Source organism: Antechinus flavipes, chromosome 3 (assembly GCF_016432865.1).
Source record: "Antechinus flavipes isolate AdamAnt ecotype Samford, QLD, Australia chromosome 3, AdamAnt_v2, whole genome shotgun sequence".
Classification (NCBI taxonomy): domain Eukaryota; kingdom Metazoa; phylum Chordata; class Mammalia; order Dasyuromorphia; family Dasyuridae; genus Antechinus; species Antechinus flavipes.
In genome coordinates, this window is record NC_067400.1 from 501569178 (window position 1) to 501594928 (window position 25751).

The window sequence follows — 25751 nt, forward strand, 5'->3', positions numbered from 1 at the left end:
TCTATTCATTGTGTGGTTTAAGGTTTATAAATGGGGATATAATCATAAATGTTTAATGACCTGTTTTTGGTGTGTAAAGGGGAGTAGGCATAACAAATTTTCTACTTTAATCTACATGATTAATATTTTATCAATCATTTCCTTAATCCTAGATTATTAACAAAACCTTGATTTGTTGTGGCTGCCAATTTTTGAGGTATAAATAATTGCACTGAAAATTTAACAACTATCTCACAAATTGGTATGAGCTGATTCGAGAATACCACTGATAAGATCACATTACCTGTTTCCTCATATCTAATAAAACAAAAAGCATGATAATACCTGCTTGGGTTGCTTCATGGTAGGGGGTGGGTTACTATTAGAGTTAAGAAAAGTTGCTTGGAAAAGTTAAAAAAAATTAGCAGTAAAGTAACTGGGGATTCATTGTGGAAATTGAGAGACTTTCTTCTGTAGTCCAAGCAGCCTTGCTAAAGCTCTGATATATAAGTTGAAAATTTTAAGTTTCAAAATCTTTCTATTACTTTTATCAGCCCATCAATAACTTTAATTTGATTATCTCATTTTATAGCTATTTTATGTTTCATACTTTTCATATAAATATGAATAGCTCTTTTTTTCTTATTAGCTATCATAACTCAACTTTATTCTTTAAGTAAAAAGAAAAAATAGCTTTCTATGTACCATGACAAATGGAAAATATAACTAAAGCTATTGCTTGATATTTGAACAAAGGTCTCACATTTTTTTTTAAAAATCAAAAATGATTTAAAAATCATTAAAAAAACTTTTTTTTAAAAAAAGCCACCATGTAAAAAGGATTGAGAAACATTCTATACTATCACTTTTTTCAATATTATTCTAGAGTCTCTTCATGAAAAAGACATTACTTTAGCTTCCTTAAATCTTTGCCAGCTGGTTCTACCAAAATGAAAATGACTGAAGCATACTGTCAATACTGCCCTCTAAAAAGACTCATCAATGCAGAGGAGCACAATGTCATTTTTAATGTTATTTTAAAGCATACCCTCTATTTGCTCTCCTCTTTATACGCAAGCAATCTGGAGTTTGCCAGAAAAAAAAAAGTTTTACTTCCCTTTTTTTGTCTTACAAAATGTATCAACACAACTCCACCATTTTTCTTTTGTTCATTATCCCAAATTTCTTTTTTTAATTTTCATGTTCAAAGGCTCTGGTTTTTCAGTAGGTTTTTTTTTTTTTTTTTTTTTTTTTTTTTGAGAATTAGAAATTAAGAGTTACAAGCTAGATAAAGTATGGTTGTAATTAAATGACTGTCACAGCTGAATAGAATTGCCACAGCTGAATAACCAAAACAATCCTCCAAACAGATCCTATTCTATAGTAAAATGAACAGAAAGTAAGTTTTTTGAAGGTAAGAAAGGTGCTATATTTCTGGCACCTAGAGCATTGCCTGGTACAAGGTACTTAACAAATATTTGCTGATTGGTCTTTTAAAAAATTAACAACTGAAGCGGAACCATATTTATGTATATGTAAGGATACATATATCACACACATATCACACACATGCACGCGCACACGCACACACACACACACACACATCTTTAAAATAATAATCGGCATTCATTTTCCCCCAAATGTCATAGGATTCATTACTTAGTTGCAGATATTCTCCAAAAGGTTAGTTATTTACAAGCACCCTTTTCTATCTTTGTGCTTTTCATTTCCTTTAACATTAAGATGTTTCAGTAACATGTCATATCAATACAAAAAATGTGGCACATTTAAATCAAATGAATTACATTAAAATTCAAAGGATCTGTGTGTGGGTCAATCATTTAATCACTCTAGGTTTCAAAAGGTTTTTTTTTTTTTTAATTATAAAATGAGGGTTTGAACTAAATGATCTCTAATGTCCCTTTTAGGAAGAAAACAAATAAACGTGGTCATATGTGTTAACATAGAGATAAATCTACATTCCCAAAAGCTATGCAAATAGAACTTCTGCACTGGTGGGTCCTATGAGGCTGGGGAAGCTTCTGGTAGACATCTAGTGATAAAATAGATTTCTGTTATCACAAAGCTAGTTTGGCAACAATCCTTCAAGTTTACTATAGTCTGATGAATTTTTTAGCCTCATCCATTTCTGACAAATAATTAAATAAGGCAACAAGGACTTAAAATCTACATCGATTGAGAGAAAAGCCCATCCTCAACCAAACATCTATTAAAATGTTGAACTAAATACTGGAAACCATTTGTTAAGTCTAGAATCTCTTTTCCTCCATTGTGTTTCCTAGTGTGGCTCTGACATCTACAATCATGTGCTCATCTTTAGCATAAATATCTAAGCTTCACCAAAAACAAAACAAACAATAAATAACAAGCTTATGTTTAGGTCTGTGCCAAGATAGTTTTCCAGTTTGTCTTTTTTGAATGTTAATAAAAGTTTGTCAGAATTTTTGTTCTTCAAACATTGGGTTGATCTATTCATATCAACCTGTAAAATAGCAGAAGGAATGGATTCAGAGTATTATGGAGAGCAGGATAGCAGATTGAGGAACTACCCTGGTCCAGATGGGTGAGTTGGTCACACTTACTGGTAAGTTGTCGGGCTAACATTGATGCGTCGTGGATGGCTGCCTGATTCAAACTTGCTGGCAAGGGTGACATTGTTTCCAAACAGGCAATATCTTGGCATTCTTACACCAACAACTCCAGCCAGGACAGACCCTGAGTGAATCCCTATCCTCATCTGAATAAGAGAGATAGATACATACAGAGAAGAGAGAGAGAAAGAGAGAGAGAGAAAACATATGTAAATTTACATTTTCCTCTGTGAGCATTAGAATAAGAAATATAATTACTGAAAATAATACTGAAAAAAATCTTTGTTGTTCCTCAAATTCAGTTATTCCCTAATTTCAGTTAACAAATTCAAACATTTACTTTAGACACCTTTTACATGGCAAATACTGATCTAAGAACAGAAAATAGAAAGGTAAAAATGAATCAATCTCTGTTCTCAAGGAGCATACATTCTATCAAAGAATACAGATGTACATATATAAGTATACACCAAATATATACACAGAAGCTTCAATATGGGGAGAAGACTAACATTTTGGAAAGACCCCATGGTAGTTTTTAAGAACCTAAAAGTAATTAGTAATTACCCTACTTTTCTTGAATATTTTAATACTTCAAAAGATCTGTGATTTCATGGGTGTAAGTAATTTCTCCAATGAAATTACTCAGAGTGAAATGTTTCTCTGACTTAGAAGATGGTTTCATTAGTGTTATTACAAAAAAAAAAAAAGCAACAACAACAATGAAACAAGGGTATGTTTGGGAGATTGTATTAGCAATTTTGAGGGAGGGACATCCAGATATGTCCATTATGAAGTACCATTTGAGCTACAAGGAAATAAGCATTTTAAATGTCTATTATGTGCTAGGCACTGTGCTAAACATTTTACATTTATTATCTCATTTGAATCTCACAGCAACCATGGACAATACATGCTATTATTATACATATTTTATAGTTGAAAAAACTGAGGAAAACAGAAATTAAGTGATTTGCCCAGAGCCATGACAGTAAGTGCTTGGGGTTTGGTTTGAATTAAGATATTCTTGTTTTCAGGACCAGCACATTATCTACTGCAACATTTATCTTCTCTTTATTTTTCAAATTTATCTTATTATGGCTTATTATTTACAAAACATATGTGTTGTTTTAACATTGACTCTTGCAAAACCTTCTGTTCCTTTTCCCTCCTTATCCCCATCCTTTCCCCCAGATGTCAGGTAGTCCAATATATTTTAAATATGTTAAAAGATATATTAAATCCAACATGTGTATACATATTTATTTGCTTCACAAGAAAAATTGGATCTAATAAGAAAAAAATTTGAGAAGGAAAACAAAAATGCAAGCAGACAATAACAGAAAGAGTGAAAATGCTATGTTGTGGTCCATGTTCAATTCACATTGTCCTCTCTCTGAGTGTAGATGGCTCTCTTCATTACTGAACATTTGGAAATGGTTTAAAATCATCCCATTGTTGAACAGAACCACGTCCATCAGAATTGATAATTGTATAGTCTTGTTGCCGACTATAATGATCTCTGGGTTCTACTCATTTCACTTAGCATCAATTCATGTAAGTCTCTCCAGGTCTTCTGAAATCATCTTGTTGATCATTTCTTAGAGAATAATAATCCATAATATTCATATACCATAATTTATTCAGCCATTCTCCAATTGATGGACATCCATTCAGTTTCCAGTTTCTAATCACTACAAAAAGGGCAGCCACAAACATTTTTGTACTGTGGGTCCCTTTCCCTCCTTTAAAATCTTTTTGGAATAGAAGCCCAATAGTAACACTGCTGGATCAAAGGGTATGCACAGTTTTTGGAGCATAGTTCCAAACTGCTCACCAGAATGATTGGATTTGTTCACAGTTCCACCAACAAAGTATCAATGTCTCAGTTTTCCCACATCCCCTCCAACATTCATCATGAAATTTTCCTGTCACCTTAGCCAGTCTGACAGTGGTATCTCAGAGTTGTCTGTAAGAGGACTTGCCAATCCCCCACCAGCCTCGGATATCACACAGGACATGGCTTAGATAATCTGAGGATAGCCTTATAAAGGTGCACAAGATGGCATTGGGAGGATAGGGTTCCCACCGGAAGAAGAAATGTGGCAGTTCCCAGGAGAGGCATACTGGACCTTGGAGGGGAGTACCTTGAATATCCCTATTAGGAAAAGAATGCACACAATATATCTACATGTAGCTTCCTGTAGAGAATTATATATTTACTATAGGTTACATTGTGCTTATGTATGATGTAGGAACTAGCAAGCACCAAGGAGATAAAAGGACTTGAAGTCTTTATAATAAAGCAGAGTCTCACACTACCCTTGGCTCTCATCCCTCATTAGTCATAGTCTTCACCATTCAAGTGGACAGGCAGTTCTGGTCACATAAGGCATGTTCCACTTGGGAGTTGGGGCCATGACCCACCACAGTTGTCTTAAGTTGCATTTCTCTGATCAGTAGTGATTTAGAGTACCTTTTCATATAACTAAAAAGTGTCAATTTCTTCATCTGAAAATTGTCTGTTCATATCCTTTGACCAGTTATCAATTAGAGAATAATTTGAATTCTTATAAATTTGAAAAAATCATATATTTTTAAATGAGGCCTTTATCAGAACCTTTGACTGTAAAAATGTTTCCCCAGTTTATTGCTTCCCTTCTAATCTTGTCTGCATTAGATTTGTGTGTACAAAACCTTTCTAACTTAATATAATCAAAATTATCTATTTTGTGATCAATAATGATCTCTAGTTCTTCTTTGGTCACAAATTCCTTCCTCTTCCACAGATCTGAGAGGTAAACTATCCTATGTTCTTCTAATTAATTTATAATAAATTCTTTATGTCTAGATCATGAACCCATTTTGATATTATCTTGGTATATAGTGTTAAGTGTGGGTCAATGCCTAGTTTGTGCCATACTCGTTTCGAACTTTCCCAGCAGGTTTTATCAAATAGTGAATTCTTATCCCAACAGCTGGTGCCTCTGGGTTCTTCAAACACTAGATTATTATAGTTATTGACTATTTTGTCCTGTGAATCTAAACTATTTCACCAATCAACTAATCTATTTCTTAGTCAGTACCAAATGGTTTTGATGACTGCTGTTTTATAATATAGTTTTAGATCTGGTACAGCTAGGCCACTTTCATTTGATTTTTTTTTCACTAATTCCCTTGAAATTTTTGCCCTTTTGTTCTTCCAGATGACTTTTGTTATTTTTTCTAGGTTTGGGAGTTTGATTGGTATAGCACTAAATCAATAGATTAAGTAGTACTATCATCTTTATTATATTTGCTCAACTTATCCAAGAGCACTTGATATTTTTCTAATTGTTTAGCTCTAACTTTATTTGTGTGTAAAGTGTTTTGTAGTTTTGCTCATATAGTTCCTGATTTTCCCTTGGCAGATAGATTCCCAAATGTTTTATATTTTGTATCTCTTGCTGTTAGATTTTGCTAGTGATGTATAAAAATGTTAATGAATGATGTGGATTTATTTTATATCTGCCTTCTCTTTAAATGTTGGACAGAAGAGTTTATATTTATCCTAGAGACAATAGGGTAACATGAAAGCCTGATGAAGAAGGGTGCAATATGACCAACCTATGTTTTAGAAATATTAATTTGGTAGTCATAAAGACGATTGATTCAAAAAGGGAAAAACTTAAGACAAGGAAACCAATTGAGACTATTGAAATAAGACAATAACTGATAAAGACTTGGAATAGGTTCAATGAAGAAAAGGGTGCAAATGGAAGACATTCTATGACAATAAAACAAGCCTGGCAACTCACTGGATGTGAGAGAAAAGGTGAACTATAGATAACAGAATGACTCAGATTTTGAACCTGGATATCTGGAACAATAATGATGTACATTTTCAATAGAAATAAAGAGGAAGAAAGAAAGTGGACTCTTTTTTGGAACTGCTGAGTATGAAATGTATACAGGACACATCCATAGGTATGTGGTGATGAAGGTCTGGAACCCAGTAGATCTGTTATGACAGGAAAGCTAGATCTGGAAATTAGCATAAATATGTTAAATGGGAGTTGATGATGTGACTAAGAGACAAAGTTTAGAGAGAGAGAAAAAGACAAGAATTGAAGCTTGGGGAACATCTACTTTTAGAGATGTAGTTTATGGATTATGATATAGCAAAGGAGACAGAGAAAGAGTGACCATATAGATAGGAAAATAGCCAAGAGAGAATGATAGTACAAAAACCCAGGACTGAATTCAAAGTACAGGATTGATTCTGTTAAGGAATTCAGTGGCTATGACAACTATATCTCTCCTTCAATTACAACTGTATCTCCTCCCAGGATCTGACTCTTAATTTGGGGATTTGCCTTAAAGATTTATAATGCTAACAGGTCACAAAAGAATAAGCCAATGACAGTGTAGTACAATGGGAAGAACAATGGGAAAAACACTTATGTTTTGAGTTAGAAGATCTATTAATTTAGCTTTGGCATTTACTACCTGTATATCTTTAGGTGACAAATAATTTATCTTCTCTGGCCATAAGGAAAAATGAGCATATTTGTCTAGATGATCTCTGAAGTCCTGTCTAGTCCTAAATATCTGATGTCTTCCAAGGGCAAAAAATATTTCTCCACCTTCTGTTCAACATAAATATACATGGACTTCCTACTAAGACAAACGGGATGACTTCTCTTTTTGGAAGATGTATCAGAATATATATATATATATATAGAACGGAATATATATATATATATAGAACGGCATTGCTGAGAAAGGAAGTTCCTTGCCTTTGCTATCATGGGAAATATGCTGAACTTGCAATTTCCGTCCATCCTACCTCAATTCTCATTACTGACTATGTGACTTTGGGCAAATCAATTTGGCCTCTCTGAACCTTGGTTTCCCCATACCATACAATAGTTAGAATATATTCTTTCTATCTCATAGGTTTACAAGGATCCAATGAGCTATTTCAGTGTACGAAAGTATTTTATAAAATTGCAAGTTCCCTATAAATAAAACCATATAGAAAAATAGGGGGAACTACTTCCTGACTAAGCTACATTGTGCAGGTAATCAAAAATAGGTCATGGATTAGAAGTAGGACTCAATTGCTTGGTCACAGGTGCTCCAGATTGGCTGATCAAGGGCACAATATGGAATCAGGAATACCTGATTCAAAGACCTGAACTCTTGATACTTGTTAGTTGTATGATCATAGGTAAGTCTTAACATTTAGCATTTTCTGAAAAAAAAATCAAATGAAGGTGGCCTAGCTGTAGCTGATCTAAAATTATATTATAAAGTAGCAGTCACCAAAACCATTTGGTATTGGCTAAGAAATAGATTAGTTGATCAGAGGAAAATTTTAGGTTCACAAGACAGAATAGTCAACTTATAGCAATCTAGTGTTTGACAAACCCATAGATCCTAACTTTTGGGATATTTGATTATTTGATAAAAACTGCGGGGATAACTGGAAATTAGTATGGCAGAAATTAGGCATGGACCCACACAACACCATATACCAAGATAAGATCAAAATGGGTCCATGACCTAGGCATAAAGAATGAGATTATAAATAAATTAGAGGAACATAGGATAGTTTATCTCTCAGACTTGTGGAGGAGAAAGAAATTTGTGATCAAAGATGAACTAGAGACCATGATCACAAAATAGAAAATTTAGATATATCAAATTAAAAAGCCTTTGTACAAACAAAACTAATACAAACAAGATTAGAAGGGAAGCAACAAACTGGGAAAACATCTTCACAGTTAAAGGTTCCAATAAAGGCCTCATTTCCAAAATATATAGAGAACTGACTCTAATTTATAAGAAATCAAGCCATTCTCCAATTGATAAATGGTCAATTTTCAGATGATGAAATTGAAACTATTACCATTCATTTGAAAGAGTGTTCCAAATCACTATTGATCAGAGAAATACAAATTAAGACAACTCTGAGATACCATTACACATCTGTCAGATTGGCTAAGATGACAGGAAAAAATAATGATGAATGTTGGAGGGGATGCGGGAAAACTGGGACACTGATGCATTGTTGGTGGAGTTGTGAACGAATCCAACCATTCTGGAGAGCAATCTGGAATTATGCCCAAAAAGTTAGCAAACTGTGCATACCTTTTGATCCAGCAGTGTTTCTATTGGGCTTATACCCCAAAGAGATACTAAAGAAGGGAAAGGGACCTGTATATGCCAAAATGTTTGTGGCAGCCCTGTTTGTAGTGGCTAGAAACTGGAAATTGAATGGATGCCCATCAATTGGAGAATGGCTGGGTAAATTGTGGTATATGAATGTTATGGAATATTATTGTTCTGTAAGAAATGACCAGCAGGATGAATACAGAGAAGCTTGGAGAGACTTACATGAACTGATGCTAAGTGAAATGAGCAGAACCAGGAGATCATTATATACCTCAACAACGATACTCTTTGAGGATGTATTCTGATGGAAGTGGATTTCTTTGACAAAGAGACCTAACTCAGTTTCAATTGATAAATGATGGACAGAAGCAGCTACACCCAAAGAAAGAACACTGGGGAAACAAATGTGAACTATTTGCATTTTTGTTTTTCTTCCCGGGTTATTTTTACCTTCTGAATCCAATTCTCCCTGTGCAACAAGAGAACTGTTCGGTTCTGCAAACATATATTGTATGTATCTAGGATATACTGCAACATATCTAACATATATAGGACTGCTTGCCATCTAGGGGAGAGAGTGGAGAGAGGGAGGGGAAAAATCGGAACAGAAGCGAGTGCAAGGGATAATGTAAAAAATTACCCTGGCATGGATTCTGTAAATATAAAGTTATTATAAAATAAAATAAAATAAAATATAAAAAAAAATTTAGCATTTTCAGCTTCCTAGTCAGTAAAATGGTGATAATACCTTGCTTCACAGGATTGTTGAAAGAAATCAAATGAAAGAATGTATCTAAAATGTTTTGCAAGCCTTGAATTCTAACTTTCATCACCACCATCATCATCAGAGTTGAAAAGGGGGAACTATTGCTATTAAAAAGAATTTACAAACCCAAAGGTACATAACTTCTATATTCTCTGTTACCCTTATTTTTGATAGCACAGTCACCAAATGAAGGACAAATACATTTTAACTCCATATCCATGGGTCCTAGGACAGTTACCTAGGGAAAAAACCCCTTCTTTCAGTAAGGTTGACTGTGGCCTAGCCATAGCTTCTAGTATTATTTATGCATTTATTTAATATTTTGTTTTATGTATATCATATTTTCTGATTAATAAAACCTATCCACACCTTTTCCTTTCTTTCCCTCTAAGAAAATCAGACACGTACAAAATTCAGAACTATCTTTGATGAAGTATTTCTAAGATGTTTAAAGATGAATAGCATTGATAAGTGTAGGGATAGGGAAGAGACTGAATGAAAAAAAGTACTTTAAAAACATATTCATATAGTCCTGTTATGGGCCACAACTCTGAACTTGAAACAAAGGATGCTTACAAGGTACTAAATGGAATTGAGGAGACAATGGTTAAATTTAGTTTAGCACTGATTTAATCCTACAACAAATAATGGTTTCCTAGTGATATAATGATTGATTTATACTCAGTATAGCACATATAAGCAAGAAGCTCTCAGGGCCAGGAGAGACAAGCACACTAGAAGGTCTTGGAGGCTGAGACAGATTCATTCCATCATCCATCTTTGTGGTAGCTGGAGGCTGAAGTACAAATCTTTGGATTCGGAGGCAAAGGACCGGCGGCAGGAGCTTAAACTCTCAGAACTAAAGAGAGAGATAGGCCTCTAAGAAACCTAACTGGGCCCCAGAAACAGAGACAAGACTTTGAAAAAGATAATAAAAGATTTGGACTTTAACCCCTGGCAACTCATGTAGTGATTCCTGAACTGAAATGAAGGCTGCCTCCAGAGACCCCAAGAAAATTTCAATATTACATTTTAGAGAGAATATTACATAGTATTTTGTTCAGAGTCAAGAAAATAATGGATACTTATTATATTTCTCCTGTGTTTCTATTTTCAGTCACAGATACATCAGCCTGTTCCTGTGCCAAATTAACCTGTGCAATACACATCTGCCTAAGGGAAACTCAGAATTCTAAGGCCAAACTATCAATAGGGACTTCCTACCATTACAGAGATTTTTTTCAAACAGGAGGCAAAGCAGAATAAATGAACATTGTAATGACAGCATTCATAGTCACATTATTTTATGCTCTTCATTTTTAAATTACACCTCTATGTCTTTTACTAAAAGCTAGGAGGCTCCTATTATCACATTTGACAGAAAGAAAGATATCCCAGAGCTGACACTGAAGAGAAAAATCCTGAGGATGGGGGGAGAAAGCTAGTTTTGCTCTTTTCTTTAGTCCATTTCCTAGAAAGATATTCAAGAGAACATAATCCCTGGGAGGTCACAAGTAACCTATACTCATACCCTATAATGAGATGAGATACTGAAATACAATTGTATTGGGAAACAGAGAGACCCCACTAAATCCCTTTCAGATTGAATCATCAGTCTACATTTAAAAAAAAAAAAACAATTAACTGTGATTCCCTTAGAAAGATGTTTATGACAGAAAATCATTAACTCTCTCAGGGGACAGGTAAATTTCCAGATGATATACTGAAACAATATTAAATATCACAAAGTGTTTATTTCCACCAGTCTGAAGACTGAGGACTTCTTAGACTAATTCTAGTTACAAGATTCTTGCTATATTAAAAAAAAAAATCCTTTCCACTTGAAAAGTGTTGATTTGGTCCTAATTTGATCCACTGACAGATCATGAGCACTCAGTGATCCAAGATAAAATAAACTGGAAGTCTATGAAGTTAGAAAGGATCTTTGAGATCTTCTTGCCAAAGCCTGCCCAAACCAACATACCCAGCAAATGTTTTTTTTCCTCTACTTGAATAGTCATTCATGTATGATTTTTGAAAGCAGCTTCTATTAAAAAATTCCTCTTTATATTGAACTAAAAATCTTCCTTCCAATAATTTCCAACTACTGGATATTTTCCTGCCATTTGAAGCAAATAAAAGTAAGCTTAATCTTTCTTCCACATGGCAAAAATCTGAATTTTTAAGTTATCAGGATCAAATTGGCCAGAATCTCCTGAGGTAGAGTATTTTGTTTCACTTTCCAATTCACTTTTAGAAGTGAGAAGGAACAAGTCCATATAAAGCATTCAATTTTCTTTCCTATCCTCCCCCAAAAGCTTAGAGGGTAAAACCTAGATTTAGTACTCAGCCTAATTTCCAACACGTATCTATTATCCTATACAATGAGAGCTGATGTTTTGAACAATGACCATGAGTCATAGGTACTCAGTCATGTTTTGTTCATAAGTTACTACTTATATAAAGTCAGAAAATAGAGCCATACATTTTTTAGAAAGAAATAAAAAGTGATTTGAAATAAAAATTTTCTACTTTTTAACCAGGATAATTACATTATAGTTCATGGTGTAGAAAATAACTCAACCTTAGAGATTATCTTGTCCATCTCTTTCATTTTTTACAAATGAGAGAAATAAGGCCCAAATGTAGAAAATAGAAGAATTCATATAGCTTGTTAGTGGAAGAACTAGGCTAAGAATCCAAATCTCTTAATGTGTGCTATGAAAAACATTCAAATCCCCAATATTCAACATCCTGTAAAAACAGGATCCAGTCTTCATTTTTAATCTTATTTTCTGTGATTCCCCAAAATACACTCTCTGCACTAGGCAGGTTTGATGGCTCTTTCACAAAGTCATCAAAATGAGAGAGGTGATCTAGTGAGACCACATCTAGAATAATATGTTTAGATTTGGACACCACATTTTAGAAAATGCTTTGACAAATCTAGAGGAGGACCTTGTCTGTTGAAAGATTACTTGAAGGAAATGATAATGAGAAGTTTGAAGAGAATGCGGAGAGCAAGTAGTAGCCAACTTTAAATATTTCAAGTATTTTTGTCAAATAATAGGGGAATAGATTTGGTTTAGAAAGGTAAAACTGAGAACATTAGCCAGAAGTTTCAGAGAGACAGATTTAGGAACAATGCAAGAAAAAAGAACAATGATAGGTATCCCAAAGTAAAGTGGGCCACCTGAAGAATTAGGGATTTCTCCATCCCTGATACAGAAATAGGATGAATTCTTGTCAAGAATTTTTTTCGAAGGATTCTTGTTCAGTAATGAATTGAACTAAATGAACTGGGAATCTCTTTTAAATTTCACATTATAATATGGTGATCCCATGATAGTTTATTGTTTGTCTCCCTCATAAATCAAATATCTCAGGATTTTCCTATCTCTAAGCTTTTGCTCATTTCCCGTCCTCTTCCTTTGTGTTGTTATTTTTCTTGATCCCTACTTTTTATTCCAACTTCAGCTTAGAACTCAGAGCCTCCTTAAAAATTCTTCTGACCAATTTTAAAGAAGGAAAAGGGACCTGAATGTGCAAGAATATTTGTGGCAGCCTTCTTTGTAGTGGCCAGAAACTGGAAATAGAGTGGATGCTCATCATTTGGAGAATGGTTGAATAAATTGTGGTATATGAATATTATGGAATATTATTGTTCTGTAAGAAATGACCAGCAGAATTATTTCAAAAAGGCCTGGAGAGAATTACATCAACTGATTCTGAGTGAAAGAGCAGGACCAGGAGATCATTATATACTTCAACAACAGTACTATATGATGATCAATTCTGATGGACCTAGCCCTCTTCAACAATGATATGAACCAAAGCAGTTCCAATAGAGCAGTAATGAATTGAACCAGCTACACCCAGCGAAAGAACTCTGGGAGATGACTATGAACCACTACATACAATTCCCAATCCCTCTACTTTTGTCCGCCTGCATTTTTGATTTCCTTCACAGGCTAATTATAAATTATTTCAAAGTCCAATTCTTTTTGTACAGCACAATAATTGTTTGGACATGTATACTTATATTGTATTTAATTTATACTTTAACATGTTTAACATGTATTGGTCAACCTGCCATCTGGGAGAAGGGATGGGGAGAAAGAGGGATCTTCTTCTTTTAAAATAAGTAGAATAGTTCTTTCTGGGGGAGAGGTGCAGGTTTCTCGAGGGAGGTTTTCTTGGAGGCAGCCTTAGTATCACTTTAGATCAATAATTACCCCAAATGCAGCCAGCTGGTAAAAATACAAACGTCTATTTTCTCCTTCCAAAGTAGCCTGCTTAGTTGAGGCCCTCTATCTCTGCTTGGTTCCAAGAGGTCCCTCCAAATGTCTCCAAATCCAAAGGTTTTGTCCTTCAGCCTCTGCCTCTGCTTTCTTCAGCCTCCAGCCAGCACAAAAATGGAATGAACCTCTTGTCTCCTTCACTTGGGGCTCGGCTAGCTTTCTGGCAAGTCTTTCAGACCAGCTTGGTCTCAGTGGGGGAAGTGCAGGAGCCCAGCCACCACAGAGAGCCTTCTCAATCTCCTGTTCAACTCTCGACTCATAGCTTCTTCCTCTCAAAAACTTTTTCCGCCACCAGCCAGCCAAGTGGAAAATATTCTGGAATGAATCACTCTTCACTGGCTTATATATGACTCTTCTGAGAGAATGGGAGTATGGGTTTTCTCCCATAGTGCTCTCTGGCCCTAAGAGCTTCAAGGGAGGTGTGAATTCAGATATCTCATACTAAACCCTGAAATTTCCCAAACGTGTGAACTCCAATGAGTAAAGGTGTGAACACAAGCATCGTATCAATTAGTTCTATTTAGTACTTTGTTTCAGGTTCTGGCCCAAAACATCTTATAAGATCAGATCAATAATCTATCAACTCTAATGAGTTAGTAGTTTGTAAAGATTCCAACATCGGCAATTGTCAATGCTGAAAAATTACCCATTATATATCTTGTAAATAAAAAGCTATAATAAAAAAAATTTCTTCTGACTATACAAAGCCAATGACCTCTACTTTTGCTGAACTTTGATAGCATTTGTTGTCTATCCAATTAGTATATGTACCTCATCTTTCAACTAGATTAAGAGGACAAAGAATATCTTATATGTCATTGTGCAATTTCTTTTTCCCCTATCATACTTTTGAGAAATTATTAGAATACTCTGGCATAGAAGACACTCAGTAAATATTTAGTAACATTTCATAGATTTCTCAGGAATAAAAATAAATAAATTAACTAACACTAGAAGTTTTGGTTCATCCAACAAACAAGTTAGTAAAAGTCCTCATTTGTTCCAGTAGCACTCTATATTTATACAAGTCAGGTTGAAGATTTTTAAGACAACTTTGATTTCTGAGTAACACCATTAATTTCTCAAAGACATAGTGTATTAATTGTGTAAATATTTAATTTCAGATTATTTCATTAAGACTATTAATCATATTGAATATATGGCTAAATTTATTGGATTAAAATTTTAAATTATTGAAAAATGAAATCCACAATGAGTTACATTCTTAAAAATGATTAAAAATATGCTCAATCTTTTCTATGATTTACTCAGCATTATATTTGTTATTTCGGAATGAAAAGCATAAAACATAGTTCTTGACCAATAAGCATCTTAAAATCTAATTATAATTTCTGCCCAAATAAACCAGGTATCTTTCAGTTCCACAATAAAAACAGGATATCTTCACTTCCCTTGTCTGAGGCTTTCATTGTAGACTGTGCTGCTATGATAAGACAAATTCATCAATGTTTCATTGGCTTGTGTATTTTAAACTGAAAGGCATTTTTTCTAAAAACTTAGAATTCTCAGGAAGAATACAATCTCTTCAAATTTAACATACAATCTAGGATTGCTCTTTTCCTTGTAAGTCTCAGAAAAAATGACCACCTAGAAGAGTTCCTGTGCGGATATGACATTTCTCCATAGGCAGTTGGAAACTGCTTTGCATCTATCACCAAATTACTGGACTGCACCACATGTGTGAACAGAAAAATCTCTTCACCAAATCTTTTGACCATGTTGCTTTGTTTTGAACATTGATTCTATAGACAAATTGTTTTACATAGAAAGTAGGGTAAAAATTATATTTTATTTCTAAGTTAAAAAAAAAAAAGAAATGGAAGCCTGGAGCAAGATGCTGTAATATAGCTGGAAATTCTGAAGAAATGCCCGAGGTTATTAAGGAAAGCTAATCATTTCATGTATCTCTTCTTCTACTGCCATCATGGACTCTTTTTGAAACATTTTATGTGTATATGTTTCCTATGCGATAGACTAATAATCTCATGGATCTATGGTCTTCTTGAAAGAACTACTTGTTTCAGTGATATAGATCACAACCTATCTATGTCTGCCTATCCTATGCTACCTTTGCATAGATCCTCCCAGAAATACATGACATATACTAGTCTTTTGATCATGATGAGATCTGTTTTTTATTCTTTTAACATTTCAAGAATACCAATAGGACACTAGAGCTATCCATCAGTTATCTCTTATTCTTTCCATCTTGTTTTCTGGTTATGTATTTATGTAGATTCTATAATAACATTCTTCAAAAATAAACTTGTGTGATTATTTGAAATCATCTTCTTCCTTTTTGTTTTTTATTTTTATCAATACCATAGCTGACAAGATGAGCATGATTCAGTTACTCTTATACAATGTTCATTTGTACTCATTGAACAAATATGTTCTCTTGAATACAAATCACTAAAAATGTCCATTGACAGTCCAAAAGCTGTTCAATTCTTTCCATCTTCAGCTTCCTTTTCCACTATTCTTTTACCATCACTGCAGAAGTATAAGGGAAGCATGTGGGCCTCTTTGTAATTGTCTTTGCTTCCTATCTTGCAGTATCAAATAATTCATCACCCATAGGGGCCAAATGTGCTGGTGGTGAAACTTTCCATACTTAACTGGGCTTGTTTTTGAAAAGCAATCTGTCTACTTTTCTCCATCCATATCTCCTCAGTATAGTAAAACATTCAGAGCTTATGTTCCACTTCCATAGTCTCCACAAACCTGAAGCTAACCATGTGAAACTATAATATAATAAGATTTTATCATCTTTTTTTTTTCAGTATTGTTACAATAAAGAAGGCAGAGAAATTGAACTATGACTGGAAAATCCAGCAGGTGTTAACAATAACCTTGGTGAGAACACTAGCCCCTCTTATTGATTGGAATTGCCTGCAGTCAGTCAATAAAAGCTCTCAGAGGCTTTCTAGCATGATAGAACCTGTCAAAACTTGTACTTCACTGGCTTAGCTTTTGACAACTCAGGGTCAATTTCACCCCATGATGAAATGTACTACTATACAGGAATTTTCCTCATCATACCTTCCTCATCTAGAATTCCTATCCATCCTTGCTTGAATGTCACCATCTTCACAAGTTCTATTTCATGTACTCAGCCTTTCCTTTTCTACCACTCTGTAGTCACTCACTCAAAGACTTAGGTATTAATTGCATGTTCTAATTAACTTCCTGTGGTATACTTGCCCTCCTTTTTGGTAAAGTCTATGAGGATGAAGTCTCTACTTCATTTTTTTCTTCATGTAATAGCATTTTTTTTTCCAATTTCACGTAAGACTAGTTTTCAACATTTTTTGTAAGATTTTGAGTTCCAAAATTTTTTTTCTCCTTCTCTTCCTTCCCTTTCCCCTTTCCAAGACAGCAAGCAATTTTATATTGGTTATACATGTAGAATTATTTTAAACATATTTCTGCTTTACTCATGTTGTGAAAGAAAAAACAAAACAAAAAGGAAAAAACCATGAGAAAGAAAAGTCCCCCCCAAAGTGAAAATAGTATGTGTTGATCTGCATTCAATATCCATAGTTCTTTCTTTTGATGTGAATGGTATTTTCCATCACAAGTCCATTCGAAATATTTCAGCAATTAGAATTGCTGAAAAAGCTGAGTGGTGATCATTTCTTAATGCTGCTATTACTAGGTACAATATTCTTCTGGTTCTGCTCACTTCATTCATCATCAATTCATATAAGTCTTTCTAGGTTTTTCTGAAATCTGCCTGCTCATCATTTCTTATAGCACAATAGTATTTCATTACATATATATATATATACCACAACTTGTTCAGCTATTCTCCAATTAATGGGCATCCCTTCAACTTCCGATTCCTTGCCATCACAAAAATTGCTGCTTCCAATATTTTTGCACATGTGGTTCTTTTTCCCTCTTTTATGATCTCCTCAGGATACAGACCCAGTAATGGCAATGCTGGATCAAAGAGTATGCACAATTTTATAAACCCTTTGTGTGTAGTTTCAAATTACTCTCCAGAATAATTGGATCAGTTCATACCTAGAGGAGTTTCATCTTAACTAAACTTTGCTTCTATCTTTAGAAATTACCACAGTGTTCTATTCCTAGTAGATGCCTAAAACAGAAGAAGGAAGACAAAAGTAAGTAGGGCAGCTAGATGGATCAGTAGATAGAATCAGAGAATCTGACTTCAAATCAGGCCTCAGATAGTTATTATAATTGTGTGACCTAGACAAATCGCTTACTCCTGTTTGCCTCAGTTCCCTTATTTGTAAAAAAAAAAAATTAGCTGGAAAAGGAAATGGAAAACCACTTCAGTATCTTTGCCAATAAAATCCAAAATGGAGTCACAAAGAGTCAGACAGGACTAGCTGATTAAACAACAGAAAGACTAGTCCTCTCTGACGGTCAGAAAATAGCCAGGGCAAAAACAAATGAACTTTTGCTTACTGACAGGTACACAGGAAAAAAAAAACAAGAAACAGGAAATCATGACACAATCACAAAGGGGAATCTTACCTTCTTCATGCTGCTATTCCAATCAGTAATTAAATGGGGGTTATAAGAAACTTTCTAACCTTAAATAAGATAGTTCTCAGAGACCATGGACTTATTATTATCATGAAAACAATTCATCTAATTTGGCTGAATTTCAGTTTCTTAAAAATCGTAAAATGAGAATAAAGTTTCCTTACTCTGTACCTCATAAGATTGTTAAGAAGATCCAATGAGATATAAAGCTTTTTGCAAATTTTAAAGTGCTATATAAAAGCTGCTGCTGCTGCTGCTGCTGCTGCTGCTGCTGATGATGATGATTAGGGTTGTTATCATTCTCAACTTTGGGCATTCTGGCTCACTTTCATTCAGCTACACCCTCTCAAATGCATTGACTACTATCTTAGGTTATTAATAAAAAGAGATCAGTCCACCATTGTCAAAAAGAAGCTCTTTAGTCATCCCACCTAGGTGGATAAGAAAAGAGAGCACAAAGATAAAGCTGAAGAGCTAAAGCTCAGATTCTACAACATAGTAGAATGGAGTTGAAGGAATCATATACTTATTGGAGAGTAGACATGTGTCCAGAAGGGTATTAGGATATCACAAGAGGAAAACAGCAAGTTGAATCAGCAAACATTTATTGAACACATCTTTCCAGACACTGGAATATAAATAGAAACAAAAAAAGAATTTCAGATCTGTAAGAGTTTTAAATGGAGATATAATTTGTAGAAAGAAGCTTAAAGTGGTTGGGAATGGGGACAGATGAGGCACCCAAGCAAGGTAGAAATCCAGAATCAGGAGTAAAGCCCAGAGAGGAATGAAGGAGTAAACATGGCTGCCAAGTTACTTTACTTAAAATAAAGGTTCTAGGAGAAACTGAGGAAGGGACCTCAAAAGAAGAATGATGATCCAATATAAAAAGACTGTTGGATCATGGTAGAAAAAGAAGATCAGACAATCAGAAATGGAATCCAGAATGAAATGAATGAGTGAACCAATAGCAACTCTATAGCAATGGAAGAGTGAACTGCTTTATCAAATGTGTGCTCTGACCAAATATATTTGTTATATGTATTCGCTCATGTCTTATCTTTTCCATATATACATGTTCTTTCATACATAATCTGTTCCAAATGTATGATCTGGTTGCACAGTCAATGTATGTTCTGTCACAACATATTCCATGCTATGTGCGTTCCCTTGAATGTTCTTCCTGCTGACATATGTTCCCTATTTATTCCTTCCATGTATGTACATGGTAACATGGGAAAAGCAAATGGAGAAATGGGAGAGGAAATCCTTTTTGATCACTTTTTTTTATAATTCCATGACATTGTTGTTTTGCATTTTAATTTAGATTCTTATGTCGTTTTGCATTTCAATTTAGATTCTTATTTGTAAACTACAGTTTGGAGCAGGTGCTGATAAACGGAGTACTTCAAACCTAGGAAAGTTTTTCTGGGATTTTCATTTTATAGATGACAACCCAGAGACTAATATGTATTTGCTGAATTTAGTGGAAAGGACTCTCATTAGAATGTATTCTTACTTAAACATACTAATTCCCTAAAAAATTTCTCAATTGGTCAACTTGTAGGAGTATTCACAATAATTCACATTATAAAATTATTTGAACCAAGAACAGAGTAATAATGGCAAAAGTAATATAAATATAAATAATTAACATGCTAACTCATTTGATGCTAATAACAACCCTTTGAGGTAGATGCTATTATTCTTCTGTATAGAAGATAAAAGTAAGGTTGATAGAAGTTAAGTGAATTACCCAGAGGTATATAGTTAATAAGTGCCTCAGGATGGATTTGGAGTCAGGATTTCAAATCCAGGATTTCCTGAATCAAATCTCAGGCCATCTAGTTGCTTTATAAAATGAAAGGAAATACTAAAGTTTCTATAAGTTTCACTAACCAATCAAAACCATTTCATCTTCTCTGATCCTTTCCATCTCTTTTCTGGTCATAAATTCTTTGCCCTTCTCATTTCCAAATTTGTTCATGAAATGACCTTTAATATACAGATGATGTAACTATTTCAAGCCCAATTTATTCTAAAAGTAATTCTTTTGTCAAAATCTTAGCTTTTAAAACCCTAAAGGAAGCCTATCTTTACCTTTAGTAGGTTATAAATGCCATTATGCAGACAGACAGGCACATTATTACCATACAACCCTTTACGTATTCTTGTTGATGAGTCATTTTTCAGTTGTGTCCAACTCTTTGTGACCCCATTTGTGGTTTGCTTGGCAGAGATACTAGAGTGGTTTGCTATTTCCTTCTCCAGCTCATTTTACAGATGAGATAATTGAGGCAAACAGGTTATGTGTTTTGCTCAGTGTTACACTACTAGTAAGTGTCTGAGGTCGGATTTAAGCTCAGGAATGTGAGTCTTCCTGAGTCCAGATTTGATACTTTACCCACTGTCCTATCTAGCTAACTCATATACTCCAAGTTATACATTTTTAAAAATGATATTATGAGTATTGCATGAGGATTTAGTTTCCACAGTTGTTATGAAACTTAAATTAGAGAAATGCAAAGAAATGAAAGTTAAATCATAAATAAAATGAAACTGAAACCTAAGAAATGGAACCTGAAGATTAGGTTCCATTCCTTATTCCATGTGGAATGGAGTACCCATGCCAGGGTAATTTTTTACAACATTATCCCTTGCACTCACTTCTGTTCCGATTTTTCTCGTCCCTCCCTCTACCCCCTCCCCCAGATGGCAAGCAGTCCTATACATGTTAAATATATCACAGTATATCCTAGATACAATATATGTGTGCAGAACTGAATAGTTCTCTTGTTGCACAGGAAGAATTAGATTCAAAAGGTAGAAATAACTCGGGAAGAAAAACAAAAATGCAAACAGTTTACATTCATTTCCCAGTGTTCTTTCTTTGGGTGTAGCTGCTTCTATCCATCACTGATCAACTGAAACTGAGTTAGGTCTCTTTGTCAAAGAAATCCACTTCCATCAGAATACATCCTCATACAGTATCATTGTTGAGGTATATAATGATCTCCTGGTTCTGTTCATTTCACTTAGCATCAGTTCATGAAAGTCTCTCCCCGCCTCTCTGTATTCATCCTGCTGGTCATTTCTTACAGAGTAATAATATTCCATAACATTCACATACCACAGTTTACTCAACCATTCTCCAATTGATGGGCATCCATTCATTTTCCAGCTTCTAGCCACTACAAACAGGGCTGCCACAAACATTTTGGCACATACAGGTCCCTATCCCTTTTTTAATATCTCTTTGGGATATAAGCCCACTAGTAGCACTGCTGGATCAAAGGGTATGCACAGTTTGATAACTTTTGGGGCATAATTCCAGATTGCTCTCCAGAATGGCTGGATTTGTTCACAACTCCACCAACAATGCATCAGTGTCCCAGTTTTCCCACATCCCCTCCAATATTCATCATTATTTTTTCCTGTCATCTTAGCCAATCTGACTGTGTAGTGGTATCTCAGAGTTGTCTTAATTTGCATTTCTCTGATCAATAGTGATTTGGAACACTCTTTCATAGGAATGGAGATAGTTTCAATTTCATCATCTGAGAATTGTCTGTTCATATCCTTTGACCATTTATCAATTGGAGAATGGAAGCCATAAATTATAATAAGAAATACACTATGAGATGCAATCAGGGATGGGGACTCATACTCATGTGGGGTAATTGTATCTCTGTAGTACCCAGGCCAATGAGGAATCAGGGAAAGAACTGAACTATATCCAAATAAAGTGAATACCAGGAGGAGATATAATTAAGAGTGGAGACTCATGTGGGGAATTAAGTACTCCAGAAAGTCTGTAACTTTTGTAGTACTAATAGAACTCTCATAACCTGAAAGACTTGATGTAATTTTGACAGATTCTTAACATACTACAGAAATTGTAGATATTAGCAGAACCTGGTTAAATGTTGGGGGGGGTCCTCAAATTTTTAAATAGGGGGCCAATTCACTGTCCCTCAGACTGTTGGAGGGCCAGACTATAATAAAAACAAAAACTTTGTTTTGTGGGCCTTTAAATAAAGAAACTTCATAGCCCTGGGTGAGGGGGATAATCATCCTCAGCAGCCGCATCTGGCCCACGGGCCATAGTTTGAGGACGCCTGCATGAGTCAATGGAGGAAACGAGAGGAACTTGCATTTTGGGACAGGGAAGTATGCTTACTGGCTTGGACTGTAGCTTCTGCAAGAATGTAAAAATAAAATCTTTTCCTGCTCATCAGCAGGTCTGTAGTTCTGGGTAAGATGCTTGTCTCTTACCATATTTTCCCCAAGCTCATATAGGAACAATTTTTAACATTCATTTTTTTTAATTCTGAGTTCCAAATTCTCTCTTCCTTTTCGTTTCCTCCCTCCTCACTGATTCAGTAAGCAATGCGACATAGGTTTATATATGTGCAATCATGGAAACCATTTCCACACTACTCATATTGTGACAGAAAACACGGACAAATACAAACACACACAAGATGAAAAACAGTATGATTTGATCTGTATTCAGACTCCATCAGTTCTTTCTGTGGAGATGGATAGCATTTCCATCACGAGTCCTTTAGAATAATCTTGGATCATTGTATTGCTAAATCTTTCATAGTTAATTATCCTTTCATAGGGCTGTTACTGAGATTACATTGTTCTAAAGTTTAGACATTGGACAAAGCAACGTCAAAAAAGTTTCCCATATGTATACTACATATGTGATTAAATACATTTATCCCTCAGGATCTTTTAGAGAGACAAATTGAAGAGAACCCTCATAACCTGAAAGACTTGATGTAATTTTGACAGATTCTTAACATACTACAGAAATTGTAGATATTAGCAGAACCTGGTTAAATGTACATAATAACCCTCTTACTACTGGCAAGCAATAGAAGTTAAAGCCATCAAACACTTATTACTAGTGGAACTCCTCAACCCTCCCTTTGCAAAGATAGAATTCCATAAGAATTGACTTCCCCTTCACCTCCACTTTCCAGGGGAAGAGGAAAATAGATGACCTCCATCTTCCCTGTTTCTTTTGGTCCTGGAGCTGTGGTTATTTAATCAGGTATATCAGTCCACTCTTTTTCAGGGTGCTCATTAAAAACATAAAAACTGTCATGTCTCTTAAATGAATAGCTCTGAGAAGCATATTTAACATACAAAGTCAGAATTTCATGACAATGCATTTTGTGGAGGATAAATAAAAATAATTTAAACAGAAAGTAAAAGATGAAAAATAACCAGATGTGAATATTGCCATCTATTTTCATCAGGAGACAGAAAAAAGATTAAGTGGTTTTATTTTAAGAAATAAAAGGGATCATCAAATTCCTGGAGAATGGTTTCTGGGGGTGGAGAATAGGAGAAGGAAAAAGAAAAGAGAAAGTTGAGGTGATGTGGGAAAACAGGGACACTAAAACATTGTTGGTGGAATTGTGACTATATCCAGCCATTCTGGAGAGCAATTTGGAACTATGCTCAAAAAGCTATCAAGCTGTGTATACCCTTTGATCCATCAGTGTTACTACAGGGCTTATATCCCAAAGAGAGCATAAAGAAGGGAAAGGAATCTGTATGTGTAGGAATGTTTGTGACAGCCCTCTTTGTAGTGGCCAGAAACTGGAAACTGAGTGGATGCCCATCAATTGGAGAATAGCTGAATAAATTGTGGTATATGAATATTATGGCATATTATTGTTCGGTAAGAAATGACCAATAGGAAGATTTCAGAAAGTCCTAGAGAGACTTACACAAACTGATGCTGAGTGAAACGAGCAGGGCCAGGAGATCCTTATATATTTCAACAACATTACTATATAATGATCAATTCTGATGGATCTGGCCATCTTCAGCAATGAGATGAACCAAATCAGTTCCAATGGAGCAGTAATGAACTGAACCAGCTACGCCCAGTGAAAGAACTCTGGGAGATGATTAAGAACCATTACATTGACTTCCCAATCCCTATATTTTTGCCTGCCTGCATTTTGGATTTCCTTCACAGGCTAATTGTACAATATTTCAGAGTCTGATACTTTTTGTACAGCAAAATAACAGTTTGGTCATGTATACTAATTGTGTATCTAATTTATACTTTAATATATTTAACATCTACTGGTCATCCTGCCATCTAGGGGAAGGGGTGGGAAGAAGGAGGGGAAAATTTGGAACAAAAGGTTTGGCAATTGTCAGTGTTGTAAAATTACCCATACATATAACTTGTAATTAAAAAGCTATGAAAAAAAAAAAAAGAAAGAAAAGAGGAAGTTTTAGGTGGGGACCAAGTAAGTTAAATATCTCTTTCCTTACCCTGGGGCAGTAAATCCCAGGTTCTGCTTGTCTTTTTATGCTTGGTTGTAATACTAGATCTGTCCCATTCCTATTGACTATCTACAATTGTGATATAGTCATGATTCTACTGATCCTCTGTCAGGTCTTTGTGGCTTATTTTTCAGTAGTTCCTTCTAATGGTTCCTCTCATGTATCTCACCTCTTCCAGCTTCTTATTTGCATTGGCTTCTTGTTTCTGCTCTCCATTATCCCTATTCCAAGATCAGCATCAAGGGCAAAACATAGGATTCTGGGTAACTGATTAAGTAAAAAATCTTCAAGACTGTTCTTTTTCTGAGTGTGGCCAAAATCTGACCTTATATTATTTAGAAATAATTATTATCAAATTTAGCAGTTCAAAAAAGCTATTTTCTTCTTAACAATCCAATATATGGAACATTAAATTCCTAGCAAGGCATCAAACACTTCATAGATCTGAACTATTTATGGTAATAATGGAGGAGGAAGAAAAAAATGATAAATTTCTGGAGTGGAAGAAAAGTTTTCACTTTTCTCTGTCAGTGTTTTATTTTAATTCAGAAACTGGTTAAAAACATATTTTCTGTTGTTGTTTGCTTGCTTTTCTCATTTTTTTTCTTTTTTGATCTGATTTTTCTTGTGCAACATAATAAATGTGGAAATACCTATAAAGAATTATACATGTTTAACATATATTGGATTTATCTAGGGAAAGGGGTGGAGGAAGGGAAGGAGAAAAATTTGGAACACAATGTTTTGCAAGGGTGGATATTGAAAACTAACTTTGCATACATTTTGAAAATAAAAAAAACTATTACTTAAAAAATAGCATTAAATTTCATGCCATATCACTTAAGAACATTGCAAAATTCTCAAATGTCTAACTTTATTATTAAACACATTGCTATCCTTAATTTTATGCTATACAAATTAATTCCATCTCTATATTTTCTTAATAGTTACCCTTGCAGATAACTTTATTTTAAACAACCTCAGCTAATTAATTAAATTTTTGAAGGTCCTAGAAATTCTTATTTTGTGACTGAAAAATGTTATTAACTGAGCCTCCCTATGCATTGAGAA

At 34.6% G+C, this 25751-nt stretch overlaps 1 protein-coding gene across 1 annotated transcript in view; it reads right to left on the reverse strand.

Moving 5' to 3' along the window:
- The window catches only part of GUCY1A2 (guanylate cyclase 1 soluble subunit alpha 2), a 423060-nt gene that overhangs the window by 26077 nt on the left and 371232 nt on the right, over nt 1-25751 (reverse strand). The window contains exon 7 of the mRNA XM_051986919.1: nt 2583-2737. Within this exon, the coding sequence (XP_051842879.1) occupies nt 2583-2737 (155 nt within the window). The remainder of the gene's footprint in view (nt 1-2582; nt 2738-25751) is intronic.